Below are 24069 nucleotides of genomic sequence, written 5' to 3'. Positions count from 1 at the left end.
GGGAACGTTATCAAATACTGTGTTACGAGCCCACTATTATCTATATTAAAGCATCCATAAAGTAGCATGCCATGGGACCTTTAAATTGGTTAATATTATTATTTTTTAATCCCAAAACCTTTTTTAATTAATTTAATGTAAATATTTCATGGTTACTTTTATATTCATCATAAACCAACTGATCCAAAATTAAACAAGAAAATTATATTTCCAATTGGCGAAAGGAATTACTATTTAATTTGTTTTCACAACATATACAATAAGTAATTTCAACATAATATGATTAGTGATGAGATGAAAGAGAACGTCAGCCAGACAAAGTCATGTAATTTGTTACTGTCATGCTTGATTGTTATCCATAACAGTAGCTGTAATTGTTGTAAAGCTGTAATCTGTTAGAATAAAAAATCATAATAATGAATCCACTCTCTATGAGTGACTGTTGTGGTGGAAAAATACTTTATTGTCCCTTGCAAACACGTAATCGCATCGGTTTGACAAAGAATTCAGGTTATATTTCTATAATGATTGAATTCCCCCTGCATGCCCTGACCAATCACAACACCCTATGCACCGGGCCTAGAAATTGGACACCTCCCCCCATTAAGTAAATGCACTTATGCTCCTTCTCCAAATTCTCAGTAGATACAAGTAGATACAAAGTAAATAGTTTACATATTAAACATTACAATTATATCATATGTAGAGCAGTGAGATACTGTGATTAAAATCCAGCTTATTAATTAAAACAGACATGCTATACCACATGTGCTTATGAGAGGTGCCATGTAGAATCAAAAGGAAACAATGACCTTGACCACATATATGGGTGAACATAAAAATGAGACATGCATGAGCACAATGACATCACTTCTACTCAGAGCATAAACAGGCAATAGAACAATTGAAAACAATACCACTGTATGCGATTGTGCAATACATTCAAAAAGCAGGCAGTGTTTGACCCTGACTGTAATATGAACTAGTTCACTTTAACATATAAGTCAGTATAACTAACCAGGGTTCATCTCAGGGGTGTCAAAGGGAGTAAATGGAGATACATGGGCCAGATAATGGCTTCCTTTAAGCATATGGTAAATACATTCATACGGCAGGCAACGTTTAACTTTACTGTGACATTAATTAGTTAGCCTTAACATACAGGACAAAAGAATGAGGTCTTAAAATATCTATTAATTAATATTAAAAATACCCTTTGGGTCCAGGTCCTTCCCGGGGCTATAGGCACCTGGGCACTGGCCCTGTTAGTCCTGCTGTGGATAAAACAGGCCTGGACATATCATGCCCATTGAAAAAAAAATTAACCAAATGATTTTCGGCATGTTTCACCTGTACTAAAAATATAATCAGAAGATGAACAAACACACTTTTTATTACTGACAATTTAATTAGTTTTTCCCTGTTGCATTTTCAAACATTTGTTTTAGTTTAAGCTATTGTTCCTCCTTGCTAATGCCTACTTTTTTCTGAACATTTATTGCATCATCAAATAGGCCATCAAGAAGACTATTCAAAAATTCCTTCAAGAAAACGAAAGACCTTCGAGCGGCTATCCAGTCTCCAAGAATGGAAATCATAGAGTAATCTTCCTCTGCCGTAGTCATCCCCATCCGTTCAAAAGAAGTCAGAAATTTAACAACAAGCGTTGCAGTGATTTCTTGTCCAGACAAAGTACATTTACATTCTGCCATTAAATCTTCTAAAGGGATGTTTGATATAGTTGAAAGTTTATTGAGCGTCACTACGTCAAGACCAAACCCAATCAAATAGCTTTTAAAAAGACCGTCTAGAACGACTAAATCAACACAAAAGGACAACCCTGGGATGGGTACAACTGCTACAGCTGCAGACAGAATAACATAGTAGATTATTTGTGATCTGAAAACCTCTTTCTTCTTGCTAATGCTGCTCTGGTTGATGTTGGGAAAGGCCAAGGTCAGCGCATATTTCTTCAGTGAAGAAAGCTCTTCCTCCATGGTGTCCTGGATGGTTGAGAAGTCGTACAAATGGAGATGAAAACTAGACACCAGGAAGACCTGAGAAGACGCCAAACCTTGTTTTTCAAGTTCTGTTGGAAAAGGAATACAGGTTGAACTTAATGGGGTTAGAAAGTCGTGAGGGAATACAGGTTTAAACTGTACTGTAGCGAAGTGTCATGTGACTCAGCATAGCCGATCAAGTGTCAAAGTCATCTTCTATTCTTATCTAGAAACATTTAAGTGTTATGTATGTGTATATATATATGTATGTATATATATATATATATGTTAGTGCTTTCAATTGATTTCTTTTTTTACTAATCGCACAATTTGCTTTGATGAATCAAGATCTCTTTATTTCTTCTTAAGATTACAAATAATGGATATTAAAATGTGAATTAATGTAGAATAAACACAAAGGAAGTATTTCAATTCAAATACTATTGTTTAATCATCATTGCCCTCTCGCCTACACATACAGGGCCCTATCTTGCATCCGGCGCAAGTGACTTAGTCACTGGCGCATGTGTCGTTGCTAGTTTACAACTGGCGCAGAGCGTTCTTTTCCCACCACCGCCACTCGCCGGTAAATTAGGGATTGATCATGCGCCCCAAGGGGCGGTTCGGCGGAAGGAGGAGGCGTGTTCTGGCGCAAACGGCATTTTGCCGTTTCTGAATACCATTGCGCTAACTGTCCAGGGAATACCTGGTTTAAAGTCAGTGGCGCGTTGTTCAGATGCTATTTTAAGGGCGCATGCGATGCATACGGATGGCTTGTACACCTCGCGCGTACACTTTGCTTCTCCCATCTACCTAGCCGCACATTCTTGGTAAATTATTTGGGAAAGAACAGCTGATGCAGCGGTAATAAGTTGTACTTTTAAATCAATGCATCTGCAAACACCGTACAGCAAACACATATTTTCTTGACACAGACATCGTGTAGGCCTACATGCCCATAACTTTTAGGATTGATGAGTATTTCATCGTGAAAAACGTTTTACCGCGAGTGAGTGTTAAAAAGAATGAATGAATAGGGGCGCGCGTGTGTGCTCTGTTTAAACACACGCAAACTAAACACGTAACGCATAATACAATCAATGGCAATGTCTATTACCGCGGGGACACATGCATATTAGGATAGCATACAATACTGATAAGAAACAATGTTTATAATGTATTGCGTATATTAAATAGAACCACAGTTACCGCATATCATATACGTTTTCTTTGCCGAAATTTATTTGAGGACTCAGTATTTCTGAAGTTGTGGAAGAAAACCCCTTATTCCATGTGTGAATTAGGCCATATTATTTGGCAATAAACTGAGCCATTTGCTGTTTGAAATGCATGTGGATCTGTCTCATCGGAGACTGCAGACGCGCTTTCAAAATATCCACTCGTCCGATTAAAATGCGCTCATGGCTCTTAAAGGGGATGGGAGCTGGCACTCTCATTGGTTTGTTGGACGTTACGCCCAAACCACACCTACGGGTAGCTAGGCTGCTTCAGACCAACCCTTTTGACACTTGCGCCGCGACGCAAGTGTCATTTATCCGCCTGTAAAATAGCGATAGCGCCGTAGAACCGCCCACAAAGCTACTTGCGCTTTGCGCTTCCCACTTGCGTTTCAGACCGTTAAAATAGGGCCCACAGTGTGTCTTGACAGAATGGTTCCTTTCAAGGGTACATTGTGTCTCCCGCTGCAATTTGAATGATTTTCTCAGTCCATCGCCTTCTATTATGCTATTTGGGCGGCAGTTTCTCCAGTTAGCCAAAGCATAAGGTATCTTCTCACTTATGCCCCGTTTACACCATGCCGCTAATGGCCGCTAATGGCCGATGGACCACCGATGTGGAATTCGGGGTGATTCGGGTGACATCGTGCTAAAAATGTATGATCGGGTCAATTTATCGGGGTAGCATTTACACATACCCGATGTTATAACGATAACATAACGATTTATGCCAGGGAAGACACCCGAAGTGCGTTTGGCGTCATTTGACGTCATTTCGAATGACGCCAAACACGTCAAATGACGCGTTTGGCGTCATTTGGCGTCATTTCGGGAGAAGGCAAAGGGGAGACTGGTTTAGACTGATATTTATTTATATATTTATTTATATTACAATAGCGATTTTATAATAATAGAACGCCGGTTCTAAATGGGCGAAGTACCCTGTAATTATAAAAGTAGGACATCATCCATCACCCCCTATTTATACCCAAGTGGCAGATTGAGGGTCTTCCCACAATGGTCACTCACAATCGTTATTTGTTTAGGGTTCTCGAGGGTCTTTTGTGTGTTGAGGTTGCCGATATAAAGACGATAAAACACGATAAAGCGCGGAAGATTAACGAATATAGCCGATGTGCCCAGGAAAATTCCCGAACGATTTGCGATGTCTTACGTTATACTCCCGTTCTATTCCCGATTATAGCCGATTAGCCCATAGCAACACCTGGTAACCGATTCTACCCCGATAGACCCAAAATTAACAAACATGTTCGTTCTTTGCCGATGTTGCCCGTTGTTGCCCGATCATTGAGCATTTCTTCCTGTTTCTTCCCGTTGTCTAACGATGTTCCCGGGAAGAGTAACGGTGTTTCCCGATGCAACCACGCTATTTGCCGATGTTATAACGATAGCTGCTGATTTAGCCATCGGGCACCATCGGGGCCCACTATCGGGTAGGTGTAAACAGGGCAGGTTACGTTATCCGCTGAATACCACTCTCCTGTAATTTAGATTGGTAAAGCCCTGTAGTTTCTGTAGGGTATTTTGCTTTGAGGTGATATTTCAAAGACAAATTTGTTCTGTAGTAATTCAATTCAGCTTTGCAAACTGCGCAGAATACTTTAGTTTTCTCCAAAAATCTGTTTGGCAACTTTTTAAATTGAAACGTTCAGCCTAAAACTCCTCCCTTGTCCTTTTACATCTTTAGCCAGGATGGGTCAGCCGCCACAGGAAGTAAACACAGCTTTGCTAATTGTACTTTTGCAATTGCATATATATATATATATATATATATATATATATATATATATATATGTATATATGTATATATGTATATATATATATATATATATATATATATATATATATATATATATATATATATATATATATATGCATACATATATATGTATATATATATGTATACATACAACCCAGAAAGTCAACTCAGAAAAAGCCAACCTTGAATGCAGTATCCCCTGATTTGCTGAAGTGTATTTTTTTCATTGTAGTTCCTCTGGCTCTTTTTTTCAGCACGTAGATTGTCGTCAATCTTAGAGCGGACAAAGTAGAACTTTTTGTCCATCCTCTTGATCTCCTGAGCCAGCATGACATCATTCTCTGAGAAGCGATCACCTGATACGACGATGAAGAAATCATACTTTTTAAACTCAACGTGCTCCAGGTACTGATCAGCTGAGAATGTGGTGGTTCCAACTCCCGGGAGATCCCATATTGTAACATTTGGGTATATAGGATGGGGGTAAGGCTCAGGCTTCATGGTCGTTTCCACCACACCAGTAGGGGCCGCTCTATCATCTCTGTTGTCTATCCCCCTGAAGGCATTAACAAATGTGGACTTTCCTGATCCACTTTCTCCTGTGATAGCAATATCCAGTTTGACATTCTGATATTCTTCCAAATACTTCTTGATTTTTTCAGTCATTGCCTTGGCCGTCCTACAAGAAAAAAAAAAAAAAAATTCAGTGTGTATTCACTTTCTTGCGTGCAAGGTAAGTTGAATTTAGGCCTCATCCTTTTAATTTAAAACTTGATTGTTATCAAACAGGAAACAAAAAGCTGCAGTCACACAGTGGATACAATTCAACTACAATGAAAGCTAACCACAGTCATGTTCCACTCCGTTCTACTCTGGGGCATATACTAAGATATGTGAATTGCTATTCAGTAAGCGCCTCAATTTGCCATCTACACAACGCATACTTTTTTCCGTTCATATAATTCTAGAAATAAATGTCACAACATTGTGGTCTAAATTGTCCCAAGCTTGTGTTTGTGGTTGCTTCCTGCAGTCAACATTTGTTCTAGTCCGGGGAATACGGTTATAAATAAATGTAGGGGGAATAAATGTAAAAGAAATGGAGAATTTTACAAACACGGTAGAAATTAATATATAAAATAAATACATTGACGCAGTTATAGGAAAATATCACTATTTGCCTTAACAGTTATTTAGTAATTTCTTTATAAGGTGGACACATTTATCTATTAATTTATACTTTCATAATGTCTTCAATGCCTTGTTACAAAGCAGACTAATACAATCTACAATAATATAACATTAAACTTGATCCCTACAATTATAGCTGGGATAAGCCCAAATATAAAATAAACAATACAATATCAATATGTATCATTATTTTCGAAATTAACAATCATATATGCACTTACATTGTGTTGGTTTGTTGATGTTGATGCTTTGGAAGTTGATTCTGTGAGAGCGTCTCTAAAAGACTGAAAGTGAATATGACAGGAAAGGCCCTATAAGAGCCGGCAGAGGGTAGGAGGGGCCTCTGAGATGATGGGTCAACACACGTGGTTTCCAAGAAACCCGGGCTGGAGGAGGGAAACACAACTGAAATTAAAAGACAGTTCATTCATCTATGTGGCCTTTAGTAATTTGTTTAAAAACAAATAGCGACAATTGTTATCATTATTGGTAGGCCCTACATATAATAATACAACAATGCTTTATTAATAAACAGGTTATTTATATTATGATATATTATATTACATTAACAATGATTACTATAGATCTGTTTTAGGGCCAGGTCATGTATTTCTCCCTGAATGTAAAGTTAATTATATTATTATATATAGTTATATGAAACAATGGGTAGTAAAGAATAAAGCAGTTGAGAATTCGACTCTGCCTGTATGACGAGGTGCGTCAGACACGCGTACACACACAGTTATTGCAGGTCTGGACTATCGGTCTGTGGTACATTTATGTTATATGAATACCAGTTAAAATACAAAAACGTATATGCCTAAGAATCAGTGGGAACTAGACATGATAATGTATACATAAGGTGAGCCAGAGACAGTTCAGAAAGGGAGTAACAAGGTTTGATTTTCAATAAGAATAAAATATATTTTGGTACTTTGATAATGATGATGCTTTGGAAGAGGATTTGGTACAAGAGTTTTCTAAAAACACACAGACTCAGGAACCCACATGGCAGCATGGATCACCTGCTCTATGCACTATGTACTCAAAACTCTGCAATAAACCGGTTTAAACATCGCCATCCTATATCCTGGAATTGGAGGAGCTAACCTAGGTAGATTGTGGCCTGTCACCTAGGTGGTGTGTAGCAAAGGGCATTGCTCAAGAATGAATGTTAAAGTAAAAGGAAAGCCCATATCAGAGCAGGGTTAGGAGGGGCCTCTGAGATTATGGTCAACACACGTGGTTTCCAAGAAACCCCGGCTGGAGGAGGGAAACACAACTGAAACTAGAAGATGAAAATCTGTAGAAAATCTGTTTTAGTAAAGCCACATAGTTTAAGACGTAAGGTAATGTTAAACGGCTTAAATCTTTTTGAAGAGATTTGAACAGAGTCTAAATGGAGGAAACTGTGTAGTCATGCCCACCATTTAGAACATTTTAAATGTTTGGGAACAACTAAAGTGAAGAGTTAAAGGACCCATGGCATGCTACTTTATGGATGCTTGAATATAGATATTAGTGGGCCCCTAGCACAATATTTGAGGACGTTGCCGACATTCAGCCATGGTGCAGTATTAAAGCCTCTAAGAGCCACATTGAGCTTTCCCCAAACGCGCCGTTTCGTTGTCCGTATCTTTAACTGTGCGTTCACACCAAACGCGACATTTGTCGCCCGTTCGCGTTGTCGCCGAAGTTTTGTCGTGCCACAAATCATAATCTGTCGCTGTCCAAGTTTTGTCGAATTTGTCGCGCCACAACAAGATAACCACCATTGCATGTCTTTACCCTTTGTGGAAGAGGGAGAGATGTCGGAGGACTCAACACACGAAAGACCCTCGAGAACCCTAGACCCGACAGTCTATTCATAATATTGTAATGACCACGGAAGAGGCAGTGAATGAAGTATTGATTAAGCAGAGATTTATTAGATAGGCCTACCTAATAAACCGTTGGAACACACAAGACCGGAAACCATAGCAACTCCGGTAAACAAACCCCGAGAAGCCCAATCCCTATGAGAGCTCCCCGCGCTACGGCCATCCGGAGGTGCACAGAGCTTTTGGCCGTGATATTACATATACAATCATATTATATCATATACTATTATATATAGAGCTCCGGGAGTTGCAAACGGCACCAATCACTTTCTCCTCCATGCTGCAGTTCACCCCGGACTGCACTGCACTGAGTTTGACGGTTGAACGCTGATTGGCTGTTACGTTACACATGTCACTCAGTTGCCACGCTGTTGAACGCTGATTGGCTGTCATCACGCGAAATTCGCGTCAAAGTTGAAATATTTCAACTCGAGAGAATTTGTTGCGCCACAAATCCTCGCGAACACGCTCGCCTGGGCACGGCGAAAGTGTGGCGCGACAAATCAAAACTTGTCGCCGGTTTTCTCTCGCGAAAAATTCGCCCGATACGCATCTCTACATTCACTTTGTAAGGGATCTTGTCGCCCCGTCGCGTTTGGTGTGAACGCACAGTAAAGCTGCTTTCACACCGCCGCGCAGCTACTCGCCACCTCCATTAATTTCAATGAGGGTAGGGCAGCAGAGGGGAGGCGGTACCAATCGCGGCTGTAGGACCAGGAAGTGTTGCCGCCCGCATGAGCGCGCACAGATTTTGCCCTACCGCTCAGCTTTCCCCGTGTTGAAACTTTCGGCGGCAGCAGCCCAGCGGCGACAGCAACAGCAGCCGCTTTTAAAAACGCCTGGCCCTTTCACAAACCGTATGGAGGATACAGAAACATATTGCCCTATTTCCTTATCAACAAAATCCTACCAAACAATATAATTATCGGCTATTCGGCTATGTTTCACAGTTAATAAAAAAGACATTCCTAACAGGTATATGGTGTTGTGTTAGGTCATGTTGATGACTGATTTATGACAATGTTGGAAGCTAAACGGTTTATAATAAGGGCCTCCTGCCCAGCAGACTTTATACCACAGCAGGATGAGACATGATGAGGTGGGAGAGCAAAAGAATACACTAACAATCTGCAAATCAAAGCTTATTTTATTCAAAAAGTGAGTAATTGTTGATTACAAGGCAATGCACCATGTAATCTCAATAGCGGTGATTATTGAACTCCTCCTTCCAGAAGGTTCTCTCTCCTCTCCCACAGTCTCCTCATGACAACACACTGAGGGGCTACAAATGGAGATTAGCCTGGTCAACCGAAAGCCGCTGGTGTTTGTTCCCTAGGGATTCACTAGAACATGTTGTTGCACACTAGCTGCCAAACATACACTACCTGCAAAAGCCCCTCACGTCGGTAGCCAGTAGCGTCCGGCTCTAGGAGGCCTCCAGGAATACTTTGGATGTTTCAGAATTGTAGAGTCACATATACTGAAAGTTCTCCCCCCTCGTTCCTGAGCAGACCTCGAACCCCTATATATTATCGGTCATGTAGTCACCTCTCCTGTACACCCCCCTGTCCCCATAGTGACCTCGCTCTGTCTGAGCTTTTATTTTTCAAAGGCGGAGCCGGACACCTAGTGCTCGTTTTACGCCATTTCTTGCTACTGGGGGGCCATAGGCAAGCTAGGGGAACTCATATTAATGTTGGGGAACCTCAGAAAGTGACCTTTTCATGCCATGGGACCTTTAAACAAATAGCTAATGTGATCAAGTTTGAATACATTTGAGATCAAATATAGAATAGCTGAGCTGTTCTGAGTGTGTGTGTGTGTGTGTGTGTGTGTGTGTGTGTGTGTGTGTGTGTGTGTGTGTGTGTGTGTGTGTGTGTGTGTGTGTGTGTGTGTGTGTGTGTGTGTGTGTGTGAGTGTGTGTGTGTGTGTGTAACTTTGAAAAGTATGTTATCAGGGGTCCTACGAGAAAAAGCTATTGTATTCGATAGTATTACTATTTTCCTGACTTTTTGGCTCCAAAAGTTATAACAATTCTTGGATTGTACAGCAAACTCAGTTGTATTATGTAATGAACCAACAGTCTGAAAAAAAATCGCAGCAGTGGGGTTTCATTATACCCTTTCATTTATACAGTTTCAATAAGATGGATAAAAAAAAGGGTTAGACTGATTTAACTGTCTTTTAATTTCAGTTTCGTTTTCCCCCTCCAACAGTGGTTTCTTGGAAACCATATGTTTAAAAATGATCTCAGAGGCCCCTCCTAACATCTGCCAGAAAATTGCATGGTCCTCAAACCAAAAGACCCCTTAATGGCCCAGATTCTGGCAGGATACTATCTCTTTGGCCAGTTCTCACGGAGATGACAAAGTGCCAAGTCTGCTGAATGTCAAAAAGAACAACGGTGTGGCCTGTGGAAAGTGTTGGCATCAACGGTGCAATCCCAACTGTGTATTCCGAAACAGACAGAAGAACAATGATAAGTGTCCCACCTTCTAAACCTTCCGAAGGGGCCCGCCCTCTACCTCGCCTTTGTCTTCGCCTCCTGAATTTTTTTTGGTTCTTTCCTCCTCGCAATCCCCACCCACCCTATTTGGGTTTGACTTTTTTTTTTTGCATGTCGTGGGTCACCTGGTAGTCGACCCTTAAGGGGGGGGGTACTGTCATGGTCTGTCGGTTTCCTTGTCTTGTTTTGGTGTGTTTCCTGTTTTACTTTGTTATCTGTCTTGTTTCTCCCCATGTCCGGTCAAGTTTCCCTCCTGTGTGATTACTGCTCCCTCCCCTAATGTGTTTCAGCTGTTACTCGTTGTGTGCCCTGTGTGTGTTTGGTATTCAAGCCCTTGTCTTTCCTTTATTCCTTGTCGGATCATTTTAGTTTGTGGTGACTTATGTCCTGTGTGTTACCTGTGTTCCCAGTGTTCCCTGTGTTACCCACGTCACCCGTGTTCCTTGCCTTTTGCGTTAATAAATTATCCTTTTATTGAACTGTCTGATATTGGGTCCTACCTGCGTGCCTGCCACCCGCTAACCGTGACACCTAGAGTCTAACTGTTTGAATCATCCTGCAGAACTTAACAACCTTTATAGAGCTGACTATGGACCTTTGAGGCATTGAACAGCAGACTCAATTGTATTATGCGTAATGAACCAATTGTCTGAAATAAAATCGGAGCATTGGGGCTTCATTATACCCTTTCATTTATACAGTTTCAATAAGTGGGAAAAATATTTTGATACGGATAAAAAAAAGGGTCAGACTGATTTAACTGTCTTTTAATTTCAGTTCCGTTTTCCCCCTCGAACAGTGGTTTCTTGGAAACCACGTGTTTAAAAATGATCTCAGAGGCCCCTCCTAACATCTGCCAGAAAATTGCACGGTCCTCAAACCAAAAGACCCCTTAATGGCCCAGATTCTGGCAGGATACTATCTCTTTGGCCAGTTCTCACGGAGATGACAAAGGGCCAAGTCTGCTGAATGTTAAAAACAGACAGGAGAACAATGATCACAAATGAACAGGAATTTTCACTCAGATTAGGTCATTTACGACCCGATTCTTAAATGCCTGAGAGAGCAAATGCGTTAAGTTATCTAATCAGATTGTCTGAACATAAGTAAGTGCCCATATGTGGAAATCAATTGCTGCCCAGTTGGGGCCAGGTGGAAATTGACCCTCTGTTCCTTCAGCCAGTCCCCACAATCCCCAGCTGGAGTCACCCATGAGTTCTTCACTAGGAACAATTACAAGAGGCCAAACACACAGCTTCACCAGGACCTTGTAGGGACCTTCACCAGTAGCAGCCATCTTAGTTCTAAACGATAGCGTTGAAACTGATGCCAAATCCTGAATCCTGTATAAAGTGAATTCAAGGCTTCACAGCCTTTCTAATAATAGTTTTATACTGTACTAATACAATACGTTATTGCAGCAGAAATGTTACCACAGACCATGTCGACAACGTTGGGGGGGGGGGGGGGGGGGGGGGGGGGGGGGGGCAACATATTACAAGTTGACAGGGGAGGACGGTTAGCCATTATATTGTATCATGGCTTTGAGACTATCAGAATCAAGTATCAGATCTTTCCGTGGCGATTTTCCGCAGTTAACTACAGTGAAAAACAAACTACAGACAAAAAGCAGGTGATTCAGTCACTCAGAACCCTCTATTTGTTCAGGAGGTAGAGCAGTTGTCTTGTAACCGAAAGGTTGCTAGTTCAATCCCCAGCTCCTCCTAGCTGAGTGTTGATGTGTTCCTGAGCAAGACACTTAACCCTAACTGCTCCTGACGAGCTGGCGGTCGCCTTGCATGGTTGACTCTGCCGTTGGTGTGTCAATGTGTGTATTAAACGATGTAAGTCGCTTTGGATAAAAGCGTCAGCTAAATGCCCTAATTGTAAATTGTGAATTGTTGAAACCCCTGGTGCTAAATGATCCACCCCATTGTATGTTAAGCTATTATCATTTTTGGTTTAATTATCTATTCATTGAGGGGTTGAAAACCAAGCATTTAATTACTTGTTTAATAATATGGCTGTCAAACAATTTAGGAGTTTAATCAATGCTTACATGAACGGTTTCATTGATCGGTGTAAAACTGTAATCTGTTAGGTAAAATATCAAAGAATGTGTCCACTCTCCACCACTCTCTATTAGTGACCGTTAGTTCAGGTTATGTCATGTACAAATATATAGGAATAGGATAATATAGGCCTGGACATAGCATGCCAATCAAAACAAATAACCAATCATTATCCCAACATCATGTTTTACCAGTAATGAAGATCAACTTGGAAGACATTAACAAACACACTTTATATGATTTACTATAGAGTTACCTTTTTTTTCCCTTTGCATATTACACATTAATTATTCAGTTGGAATGTTCATTGTTCTACATTGCTAAAGGCTAATTTATTACCTGACATTAATTCATTTCAAATGCCTTCATCCGAAAATTTTCTGTGTCAACAAATAGGCTGTCAAGAGCAGAACTCAAAAATGTGTAAATGAAAGTGAAGGAAATTGGGATTCCAAGACAGGGAATCCATGTGGAACCTTCCTCTGCTGCCTCACACAACATAACAAGTGGTAGAGAACGCAGCATTAAAACCACAAGCTTCTTAGTAAAATCATTTCCAGAATAAAGATACTTCATCACTGCCCTTAGATTCTCCAGAAGCTTGGCACTTGAGGGTTTCCCCATCGACTTTTTATTGAGACCAAACCCGAACAAATAGCTTCCAACAACACCGACCAGAACTCCTAAATCAGCAGCAATGGAAAGCCCTGGGATAGGTAGAGCTGCTACAAGTGCAGACATTAAAGCATAGTACTTTATTTGTGAACGGAAGACCTCTTTCTTCTTGTTAATGATGCTTTTGCAGAATTTGGGAAGGGCCAAGGTCAGAACATCACTTTTGTGTGAAGGAAGCTCTCTCTCCATGGTCTCCTGGAGGGCAGGGAAGTCGTACAAATGGAGATCAAAACTAGACACCAGGAAGACCTGAGGAAACGCCACACCTTGTTCTTCAAGTCCTGTTGGAAATGGAATACAGGTAGAACATAATGTGGTTAGAAAGGCTATTGGTAATGCATGTTTTAACTGAACCTTATCTGACTTTACTACGACTCATAAAAAAAGGTAATAATAAAGGATCCTCTGTACTGGGCATAGCAGATAAATTGTCAACATTCTGCTACTGCATAAGCTCTTCAACAGTTCTCTTCCTGCTGATGAACACATGTGGAAATATCTGGATCACTATCATTTTCTTTTTTTTTTCTTTATTGAGGCCACCAAGTTTCAAACATCGTAGGATACTTTTCCTTTTACATAGTTTCTCTTATGATTTACAGGTGCCTGATATATAGGAAAAACAAAATACAATAAAAAGGAAAGAAAACCAAATACAAAAATATAACTACAAGGATTTTTCATCTGTGTCACTACCTCATATCAATAACAGTTTTCTTTCCAGGCCCTTTTTTTTTTTTTTTTTTTAACAATAAGAACAGTTCAGACAAGGGGGAGTTTCACTATGCCTCTCTAAGAGAGATTAAATAAAAAGAAAAAGGACAAGCATATATATATAGATATATACAAATACAGCCAAAAAAAAAAAAATGAATGCTTCAGACAAAATCTGATCGTAAGCCTATATGTTCAATATACCCAGTCCATTTAGACCATATCCTAGAGAATGTGTCAGTCTGAATTCGGAGGGAGTAGGTTAACTTTTCCATTTTATATATAACATGAACCACCTCCAACCATTCTCATATGGTAGGAGAGTCTTGTTTTAACCACCTTCTTGAGATTGCTTTTTTGCTTGCCACCTGAAGTATAAGTAACAAAATTTTATCTCTGTAATCCCATGAGTCAAATGAGATGTTTCCTATGTATAAAGTGTCAAACCTACATGGGATGATAACTTTAAAGATTGCTTCCAGGTGGAAGTGTATGTCTCGCCAGTATGAAGTTAGTACTGGGCAATCCCAGAAGATATGAAAATGATTGGCCTCATTTGCTCCACAGGCCCTCCAGCAGGCTGTACTAGGTAATTGGGTCCGTTGTTGTAGTGGTGTTATAAAAAATCTGGACAAATTTTTCCAGCTATATTCTCGCCAAGTATTTGAGGATGTTGTTCTCCATTGTAGTCTGCATAAGCATTCCCAATCTTCTTCAGATATTAAAAGACCACCTTCCTTTTCCCATTTCTCCTTAATATATAGAGTGTTGTCTGGACTGGCTTGGCGCAACCCTTGATATAGTCTAGACACAATCTTCTTGCATATTGATGAATTGATTGCTCCTTTGAGTACTTCCAAAATACCTGTCTTTTGCCCTTCTATTGCTCTGGTTATATTTTCCTGAAAGTAGTGTCTAACCTGGAGATACCTAAAGAAATCTTGGCGTTGTAGTCCATGCTCTTGTTGCAACAATTCAAAGCTCTTAAGTGTTCCTTTATTTACAAAGCTGTAGTAAGTCGTAAGCCCCCCATTGATCCAAGTCTTAAATCTGGAGTCCAGACTATTAGGAGAGAAATCTGTGTCAAAAGCACACCATCTTAGTATTTTTAGTGTATTTTCCAAATCACAGAGTTTTATTGTCTTCTGCCATGTTTTCAAAGTGGTGTTAATCCAGGGGTTGTTTTTAACCATCATGTTGTTCATTAATCTATTGTCTGCCATAACAGCTGCTAAAGGAATCTGATGGGACATATTGCTCTCTATATCATATCTCGCAGAATATGATGGGTTGCACCATCATACCAGAGGTCTTAATTGGGCTGCATAGTTATAGTCACGCAGACAAGGAAGGCCTAGTCCACCACAATCTTTGGATTAGGTATAAAACTGGAGAGTTTTATACCTAATCCTAGGTTTCTTACTTTGCCACAGAAATCTTGATATCATTTTATCCCATTCGATAAACTGTTTCATGGGTATTTCCACTGGGAGACTTTGGAAAAGGTATAACAATCTCGGCAGCACATTCATTCTTATGGATTCTACTCTGGAATGAAGGCTTAAGAATGGAATGAGGCTCCATCTCTGTATGTCAGATTTAATGTTATTGTTTAACGGCCCGTAATTCAAGTTGGAGAGTTTTGAAATATCTTTTGGGAGATTAACACCAAGGTATCGTATATGTTCTGCCTCCCATGTCAGTTGGTACTTCTCTCTCAAGGAACTAGGTGGATCATAATTAAAAGTAAGCACTTGTGTCTTTTGAACATTTAGTTTATATCCTGATAGAGCACCATATTTTTTCTAAAACAGTCATTAGTTTAGGGAATGACAGAGAAGGCTGTGTTAGGTAGACTAATACATCATCCGCGAATAATGCTAGTTTGTGTTCCTCAAAATGTATATTTAATCCTTTAATTTCACAATTCTGTCGTATCCATTGGCTGAGTGGTTCAATAAATAAAGCAAAAAGCAGGGGTGAGGCTGGACATCCCTGTCTTGTTCCAAGGTGAATGCCTTTGAAAGGGCACCATTAACTTTAATCCTGGCAGAAGGACTGTCATAAAGGGCTTGAAATGTGTCAATGATAGATTTATGAAAGCCAAACTTTTCTAATACTTTATACAGAAAAGACCACCTGACAGAGTCGAAGGCCTTTTCTGCATCTAGACTTATAAGCATTGCCTCTGTGCCATTTTGTATGATGTGATTAATAATGTGAAGGGTTCTTCTCAAATTGTCTTGTGTTTGCCTTTCCCTTATAAAACCAGTCTGGTCTGCATGTATTAAATTAGGTAGAATCTTGTCAATTCTATGTGCCAGTATTGATGTAAATTTAGTTCGAAGAATGTGTTAATTTCTGCTGATAAAAACTCCTTGGTGTCTGGATTGTTCAATATATTTGAATTCAGTCTCCATAGTGTAGATCGTTGCTCTCTGTTCAAGGACAGAGCAATAAATACAGGACTATGGTCTGAAAGAGTGATTGGGCCTATGTCACACCTCTCAATTTTGTGTAGGTCTCTACTAAAAGTGAAAAAGTAATCTATTCTAGTGTATACTGCATGTGGAGAGGAGTAATAAGTATAATCTCGGCTATTGGGATATAGTTCCAGTAGCAGTATAGCTACCCCTCTTTTATGTCCTGATTTGTCAGATGATGAAAATACATGTTTAATACCCATTCTGTTTAGTTTGGCATGTTCAGTGGCATTTAGATGAGTTTCTTGGAGATAGGCTATTTGGACTTTGTCTTTTTTGAGCTTTGACAAAATTTTCCCTCTTTTGACTGGGTTATTTAAACCATTAACATTATATGTGGCTAATCTTATACTTTGCATTAAGGCTTACTTCAATAGTCATGTCCTGCATTTGCGTGAAAAACGTCCCCTTTACAGTAAAGATCAACTGTAAACAAACAACATTTGAACATTTAACAAAGTAAAGAAAAAATAAAAACATAAAAACGTCTTCCACGGTATGGGTCTTGTTTGTGACCCTCCACCAGATTATAAAAGGTGGCTTTGAGGGAAAGCCCCCCCCTCGGTAAGTGGGAGGGCCCTCAGAGGTGACCATGTAGCAGAGTTCCATGTCCATAGTCCCGATTCTTAGAAATATAGCTTAGTCGCTAGGTCATAAATAGTCACATTGCTCTATTATGGGCAAAACAGTCACATAATCAAACTCACCAAACCAAGGCGGGAGATTGAATCAGTTGGATAATCTGTTTGCATCAGGGTACTATCCACTGTCCACGTTCCGGGGTGGATCATCTCTTCGGAAGGCTTGCAGCCGCTCTTTGTAGTGAGAGGTTCCAGAGCTGGTGCTTTCCACTTGTCGCGCACGTCCACTTCTCTGCCAACTTAGTTTGTGTAGGCGCTCCATCATTGTCTCAGGTTGCTTGACAGGCACGACGTTGAATCCCTTCTTAGACAAATCTTTCGTTGCCTCTTCCACGGCGTCGTATATCTTCTCTCCTTCCCGGAATTTCACTTTCAGCCGGGCAGGGAACAACGTTTGAAACTTAATGTCTCGCTCCTTGAGAGCTTTTCTTACTTCGGTATATTCTTTTCGCCTTTGCAGAATGCGTGGCGGGTAATCATTGTCAACATTAATACGTGTTTCTTCCAACATCAAGCCCTTCTTTTGCCATGCTTTGCGAAGTACCATCTCTTTGGTTCAGAAGCTGGCGAATTTGACAACGATAGATCTTGGCTGTGCGTGTGGCGGTGGCTTAGGTCCAAGTGAGCGATGGGCTCTCTCGATTTGTAGAGTTGTTGTATCAGCAATGTCGAGGTTATTACCCAGCAGTTGTTCTACAAACTCAGTCACTGATGCACTATCCTTTTCGGCCCCTTCTGAAATCCCATATAGGCGGATATTTACTCGTCGTGAGCGGCTCTCCTGTTCGGTTAATTGTGTCTCCATTTGAGCATGGAGTTTTAACATTTCTGACAGAACACCCTCGACATTTAGTAATCTTTCTTCTGCCTTTTCGATTCGGTCTTCGGCCTCCTCCAGTCTATTGTTAGTTTTTGTTATTTCTCCTTTGATTTCCTCCAGTTGGAATTTATTGTCCTGTCGAAAGTCTCTTAAGTCTTGGAGGATCAAAGCTAGGTTAGCCGTAGGTTCTCTGTCAGGACTAGCCGCGTTAGCATTTCCACTTTGAGTCCCAGTTTGCCCTGTTTTTTTTATTTATTTTCCTTCTTTTTTACCCCTAGCTGACATCCTTGCCCCTCTAACTCAATATGTTCAGTTCTTAAATGTAATTCGATGTTTATGGAGCATGGAGAATTTTAAATACTCGGGAGCTGTTACTCTATGCTGCCATCGTGTCGGTGTCTCAACCGGAAGCCCCGATCACTATCATTTTCAAAGATAGATCATTTTGAAATGTATGTAAAACAAAATGGTCTAAAACATTCCAAACAATATTATTAAATAATTCACTAACTGAGAAAAACCAACCTTCAATGCAGTTTTCCCTGATTTTCTGTAGTGTCTTTTCTTCATCATACTCCCTCTGGCTCCTTTTTGCATCACTTAGATTGTTATCAATCTTAGAGCGGACAAAGTAGAAATTCTTGTCCATTTTCTTGATCTCCTGAGCAAGCCTGGCATCATTCTCTCTGAAGCGACCAGCTGATACAATGATAAAAAAATCTACATTTTCAAACCAAGAGTGCTTCAGGTACTGATCAGCTGGGAATTTGGATGTTCCAACTCCCGGTAGATCCCATAATGTAACATTTGGGTATATAGGATGTGGGTAAGACTCAGGCTTGGTCGTTTCCACACCAGTAGGGGCCGCTCTCTCATCTGCGTTGTCTATCCCCCTGAAGGCATTAACAAATGCGGACTTTCCAACTCCGCTCTCTCCTGTGATAGCAATATTCAGTGGAATTTTATTTGTATCTTCCAAATACTTGATGTTGATTATCGACACAGCTGAGACCAAGTCAAGGTTTTCCAGGGCGTTTTTAAGATCTTCAATCACTTTTGATTCCATGGCACTCCTTTAAGAATAAGAAAGACAGAATTCAGTCATACTTATTGTTGCCCGACAGGTTAGTCAGAAACACTCAACTGGAACCACAGTCATGTTGCTCTCGTTTTACTTTCGGTCATATACTGAGCTATCAGATGTGTGTCGAAATGCTGTTCACATTCCCATGCACACAATGTACTTTCTTCGATTCATATTCATTCTAGAAATGATTGTCACAACACAAACATTACGGTTTTAATCGTCACAAGCTTGTGTTTGTGTTGCTCCCTACTTGCAACATATTTTCTAGTCCGGGGAATACCGGAAAAGATAAATGTTGAAATACACAAATATGGAAGTATGGAAATATTCATTGAAGCATTCATTGCAGAAATAAATGTAGAAGTGAACACAATATGGTCTATATAGAATTAAATATCTACAAATTAAGAGTAAAATATAAAAAAATAACCCATTCATATCCACGGATTTAAGTCCTCAATGTCCTTACTACTCTGTTAACTAATACAACCTGCAATATAAAACAACAATGATTAAATAGCTTTAGGTCGGTTCCTTCTGTTGGAGTTGATGAAACTGCAGTGGAGCTCATCAAGAAACCCCTTACAGTATACAATACAATCTCAATACATATCATTGCTTTAGATATTCTTCACTTGAATATGCATTTGGACGGCAGCACTTACATTTCGTTGCTTTGTTGATGTCGATGCTTTGGAGGTTGATTTTGTACAAGCGTCTCTAAAATACTGAAAGTGCACGTTACAGGAGAGCCCATATAAGAGCAGGCAGAGGGTAGGAGGGGCCACTGAGATAGAAGTCAACACACGTGGTTTCCAAGAAACCACGGCTGGAGGAGGAAAACACAACTGGAATTAAAATACATTTGCTCATGTATTGGTTTATGACGCTGTATAGGCCTAACTGTTCTAACAATCTGAATCTGAATCACTAGTTGCAGGCCCTCTTTATAATAATACACCAATTTTTTATTAAATAATAATTTATTTTAACAATATAGCAGATGATAATATATCGGGCCAGGTCGTGTATTTTCCCTGAATTTAAAGTGAATTATATTATAATTAGCTATGATAACATAATTACATGATTTCATGATTATAGCGTGCCATGAGTCCTAACTTTGTGGTTATGATTAACTCAGGGACTCATGCTGAAGAGTTGACTGTTTAATATTTCGGTTTAAAGTCATACACGGACATTGCATACCGAGCTATATCATGTGACTCCAACACGTAGGTCACTAACCTTTGAACTCCCATCCACGAGGCTGTTTCGCCCTCTAGTGGCTAACATAGAAATAGCCATATCAACAACACATCTCCTTAGATTGCCCAACAGGCTTAATAACAAACATAATTATGCCACTTCTTAACATAAGTCAAGTGTAATAACAAGTGGAAACCGTCGCAATGTTTAAACACAATTACATCATGTATTGCTTTACAATTTCTTATAACCAATATTGTCTCTCACACCCCTCACTTTCCTCCTTTTTTTTTTCTTTTTTTTAAGATTTAAGTTGCATTAAACCAGAAAATAAAAATGTCAAAATGCTGCACATTCACAACAAAGGAGATAAACGTCTCTACTTTGAAACATAGTCCATGAACCGGACAGGTTCCTTAACCTCTCTCCCTGCCAAGGTTCTCCTTGGAGAAAACTGTGGGCTGATGGGTACTACTGTAGCTGGAGTGTCAGGGGCAACAGGAGAAGTGGGAGTGGGACCCATGTCACAAGAAGAGTCATGGTTTAGGTGGCACTGTGGCACTTCTTGGATATGTCTCCGCTTCCTGCGGGCGACCGTGCCCTGCTCAGTTCGCACGTAGTAGGACCTGGGCTCCGGTGCTTTTCCAATGACTCTAGCCAGAGTCTTCCAGGCTTTTTCTCCATCCAGTTTGACGTTGACACTCTGACCCGGCTGGAGAGTAGGCAAAGGTTGTGCTGAGTGAAGCCTGTTGTAGAAGAAACGATAGGCATTCTTTGTCTGCTCGTCTCTATTGACCAACAGCTTTATGGTCAATAGGACTTGGATGCAACTGCTTAGGCAGCATGGGGACTGTCGTCCTGATCTGTCGACTGGTCATAAGTTGGGCAGGGCTCAGACCTGTTGCAGTAATCGGGGTGGCTCGGTAGCTCATCAGTGCCAGGTGAGGATCAGGCTGACGCAGGATTCTTTCCGCCGCCCCATTAGCCTGTGGATAGTGGGGGCTGGACATGTCCAAAGTTATACGTTTCGCTGAATTGCCTGAACACTGCCGAAGTGAACTGGGTGCCGTTATCTGATACAAGCTCGAGCGGGATCCCCCACCTGACAAACATGCTCTCTAAGCGAGAAATAACTTGCTGGCTACTCATGGTAGGCAGATGTGCAATTTCAATGTCCCGTGAATAATAATCCACCACTACAAGATATTGTTTACCAGCTTGTTCGCAAATATCTGCTGCTATTTTCTGCGACGGTCCGTATGGCAGCGGCGTGGTCATTAACGGCTCTTTCCTCTGAGTAGGTTTGTTTCTCAGGCAGAACTCACATGTTTTGATCATTTCAGTTACATCTCGTCCAATTCCTGGCCACCACACATGTCATGCTTGCTCTCTGTCGACACTTAGTGAGGCCCTGGTGACCTTGGTGTACCTGAGACAGTACATTATTTTGCTGTGATAAGGGAACACCAATCCTGTCGTCGTGCAGAAGGAGTCCCTCAACTTCGGAAAGATGGGCTCTGGCTGCATGTAACTTTTGCAACGCATGTGGAATATGAGTCAGCTCTACAGGCCAGCCTTCGTTTGTGCAGCGGGCAACTGTCTGCAGAATGACATCCTGGCTAGTAGCCTCTCTGATATTATCCAATCTGTCAGCTGTTATTGGTCTTGTTGATATCACCCTCTGTACATAAGCTTTGACCTCGTGTTCTGTGTCGGACTCACCACATTCTCGCAGAGGGTTGCGGGACAAGGTGTCGGCCACGATGATCTGCTTCACTGGAACATGAACAGCTTCAACATTCAACTTCGTCAGGCGCATTAATAACCTCTGACATCTTACGGGTGCTTTGTCGAGGTCGTATGAGTTTATCAGGGGGACGAGCGGCTTATGGTCTGTTTGCAAACAGAAGTTTTCCATGCTCTGTAGATACCTCACAAACCACTCACACGCCCAAACACCAGCAAGGCATTCCTTTTCGATCTGAAATTACCGCCGCTCTGTCTCAGTCAGTGATCTTGAACAAAAGGCGACCGGCTTGAGGCCGTCCCTCTGCTCCTGATACAGCGCGGCTCCCAGACCGAAGCTGCTGGCATCTGCACTAACCACTGTTGGCTTGGAGGGGTTGTAATTTGCCAGGACCGGTGCAGTGGTTAGCATAGTCTTTACCTGCTTGAAAGCTTCTTCCTGTGCTTCTCCCCATAATCACGCAGTCTCTTTTTTCAATAAGCTGTTAATGTGGTGCATGATGGAAGACAGATCTGGGAGAAACCGATCCAGGTAGTTGATCATCCCAGTGCACTGGCGTAGCTCTGTGACGTTGGTTGGACAGATCTGAGATGGCTCTGACTTTTTCAGTGCTGGGTTTGATGCCATCTTTTCCAACGATGAGTCCAAAGTATTTGATCTCTGATTTTCCAAACTGGCACTTTTCTCTATTCAGTTTGAGCCCCGAAGCCCTGACCGTCTGCATAACTGCTCTGTGGTTACAGTCGTGTTCTTCTCTGTCCTTACCAAAAATCAGGATGTCATCCATTACCCCAACGGTGCCAGAATGATCTCTCAACAGGGTACTTATCTTTTGCTGGAATATTTCCAGGGCTGACGTAATGCCAAAGGGAAGCCTCCGGAAACAGAACTGGTGTAATGAAAGTCGTGAGCCTCCTGGAGCTGGCATCAAGTGGTATCTGCCAAAATCCACTTGAGGCATCAACAGTGGAGAAGCACCTGAGAGGTTTGGTGCGACGTCCTCCAGTGTGGGCAACATGAACCTCTCCCTTTTCACAGGCTTGTTAAGCTTAGTAAGATCCACACAAATTCTAGGTTTCTTTTTCTTTTTCATCACCGGCACCATCGGCGCACACCAGTCTGTAGCCTCTTTAACCTCTTCAATGATGCCTAAGGACTGCATGCGTTTCAGTTCCTCTTCCTGTTGGGGCAGGATGGGAAAAGGTATACGGCGCAGTGTGGCGATACTGTAAGGTCTAGCATCTGGCTGCAGTTCTATTTTCACTGGGTCACAGTCCAAAAGTCCAATATCTCCAAACACATCCTCAAATGTTTCAACCCCACTCACTCTGTGCACTAGCCCCATCACTAGCCCCATTTTGGTTGCTGTGTCTCCTCCAAGCAGGTTGGATATGAATGGGCCCGACATCACATATATCCAGAATGTGTATTTCTGTCCATTTCTTGCACAATTAGTCAGAAATTTGCCCTTGCAAACAAGCTCTCCGCCAGGACTTGAAAATGCTGCTTTAGTCTTACACAAAAGCGGACGCTGGGGCAGGCTTTGGTATTTGTGCTCTGTTACTACCGTTATATCTGCACCAGTGTCGATTCGGAAATGAACAGTAACACCATTAATTAGCAGATCTGTGAACCATTTGTCCTCTTGATCCCTATCCTCCGACACAGAACCAAGGAACCATGTACAGCCCTCATCCTCACTTACATCAGTTGTGGTTCTTACAGCCTGGAAAAACTTAGTCTTGCACACTATTTCAAAGTGACAAATCTTATCACACTTACGGCAGCGTTTTCCTGTTGCAGGACATTCCCCCGCCTCATGCGTCCTCGCACACCTAGAACAGCTGTTGTCTCGCGTTGCGTTTGGTGCTCCTTTAAATTGTTGATAGCCACCTGTAGTATGCCTCTTCTCAAACGGCTTAAATTGCTTGAATTTGCGTGTGACTGCACTTACTTCATGTTCCATGGAGGTGGCGCCGGCATTTTGCGTTTTAACCCTCCTGTTATGTTCGTTTGTCAGGAACAG

General features: G+C 41.2%; 2 protein-coding genes across 2 annotated transcripts; both read right to left on the bottom strand.

Annotated features, from left to right (window-relative positions):
• Positions 1 to 436: 436 nt before the first annotated feature.
• Positions 437 to 6548, bottom strand: LOC115549190 (interferon-inducible GTPase 5). Its single transcript, XM_030364244.1, has 3 exons — positions 6431 to 6548; positions 5201 to 5697; positions 437 to 2089 (listed from the first exon to the last, which is right to left on the bottom strand). Coding segments are annotated over exons 1-3 (1134 nt in total). The 5' UTR covers positions 6433 to 6548; the 3' UTR covers positions 437 to 1454.
• Positions 6549 to 12592: 6044 nt separating this feature from the next.
• Positions 12593 to 19887, bottom strand: LOC115549181 (interferon-inducible GTPase 5-like). The gene is made up of 3 exons (XM_030364236.1): positions 19753 to 19887; positions 18526 to 19073; positions 12593 to 13623 (listed from the first exon to the last, which is right to left on the bottom strand). Exons 1-3 carry the CDS (start codon positions 19842 to 19844, stop codon positions 13013 to 13015), a joined length of 1251 nt encoding a protein of 416 aa, XP_030220096.1. The 5' UTR covers positions 19845 to 19887; the 3' UTR covers positions 12593 to 13012.
• Between the last annotated feature and the right edge of the window lie 4182 nt (positions 19888 to 24069).

Source organism: Gadus morhua, chromosome 8 (genome assembly GCF_902167405.1).
Source record: "Gadus morhua chromosome 8, gadMor3.0, whole genome shotgun sequence".
NCBI lineage: Eukaryota > Metazoa > Chordata > Actinopteri > Gadiformes > Gadidae > Gadus > Gadus morhua.
This window is presented reverse-complemented; position numbering and strand designations above follow the sequence as displayed.

Coding starts and splice junctions, on each gene's coding strand:
- LOC115549181 (XM_030364236.1), bottom strand. CDS start 19,844: ATGGGCTCTCCTGTAACGTGCACTTTCAGTATTTTAGAGACGCTTGTA. Junction 19,074..19,752: donor CATCAACAAAGCAACGAAAT/GTAAGTGCTGCC, acceptor TTATTCTTAAAG/GAGTGCCATGGAATCAAAAG. Junction 13,624..18,525: donor CAGGGAAAACTGCATTGAAG/GTTGGTTTTTCT, acceptor CATTTCCAACAG/GACTTGAAGAACAAGGTGTG.
- LOC115549190 (XM_030364244.1), bottom strand. Junction 2,090..5,200: donor CAGGGGATACTGCATTCAAG/GTTGGCTTTTTC, acceptor CTTTTCCAACAG/AACTTGAAAAACAAGGTTTG.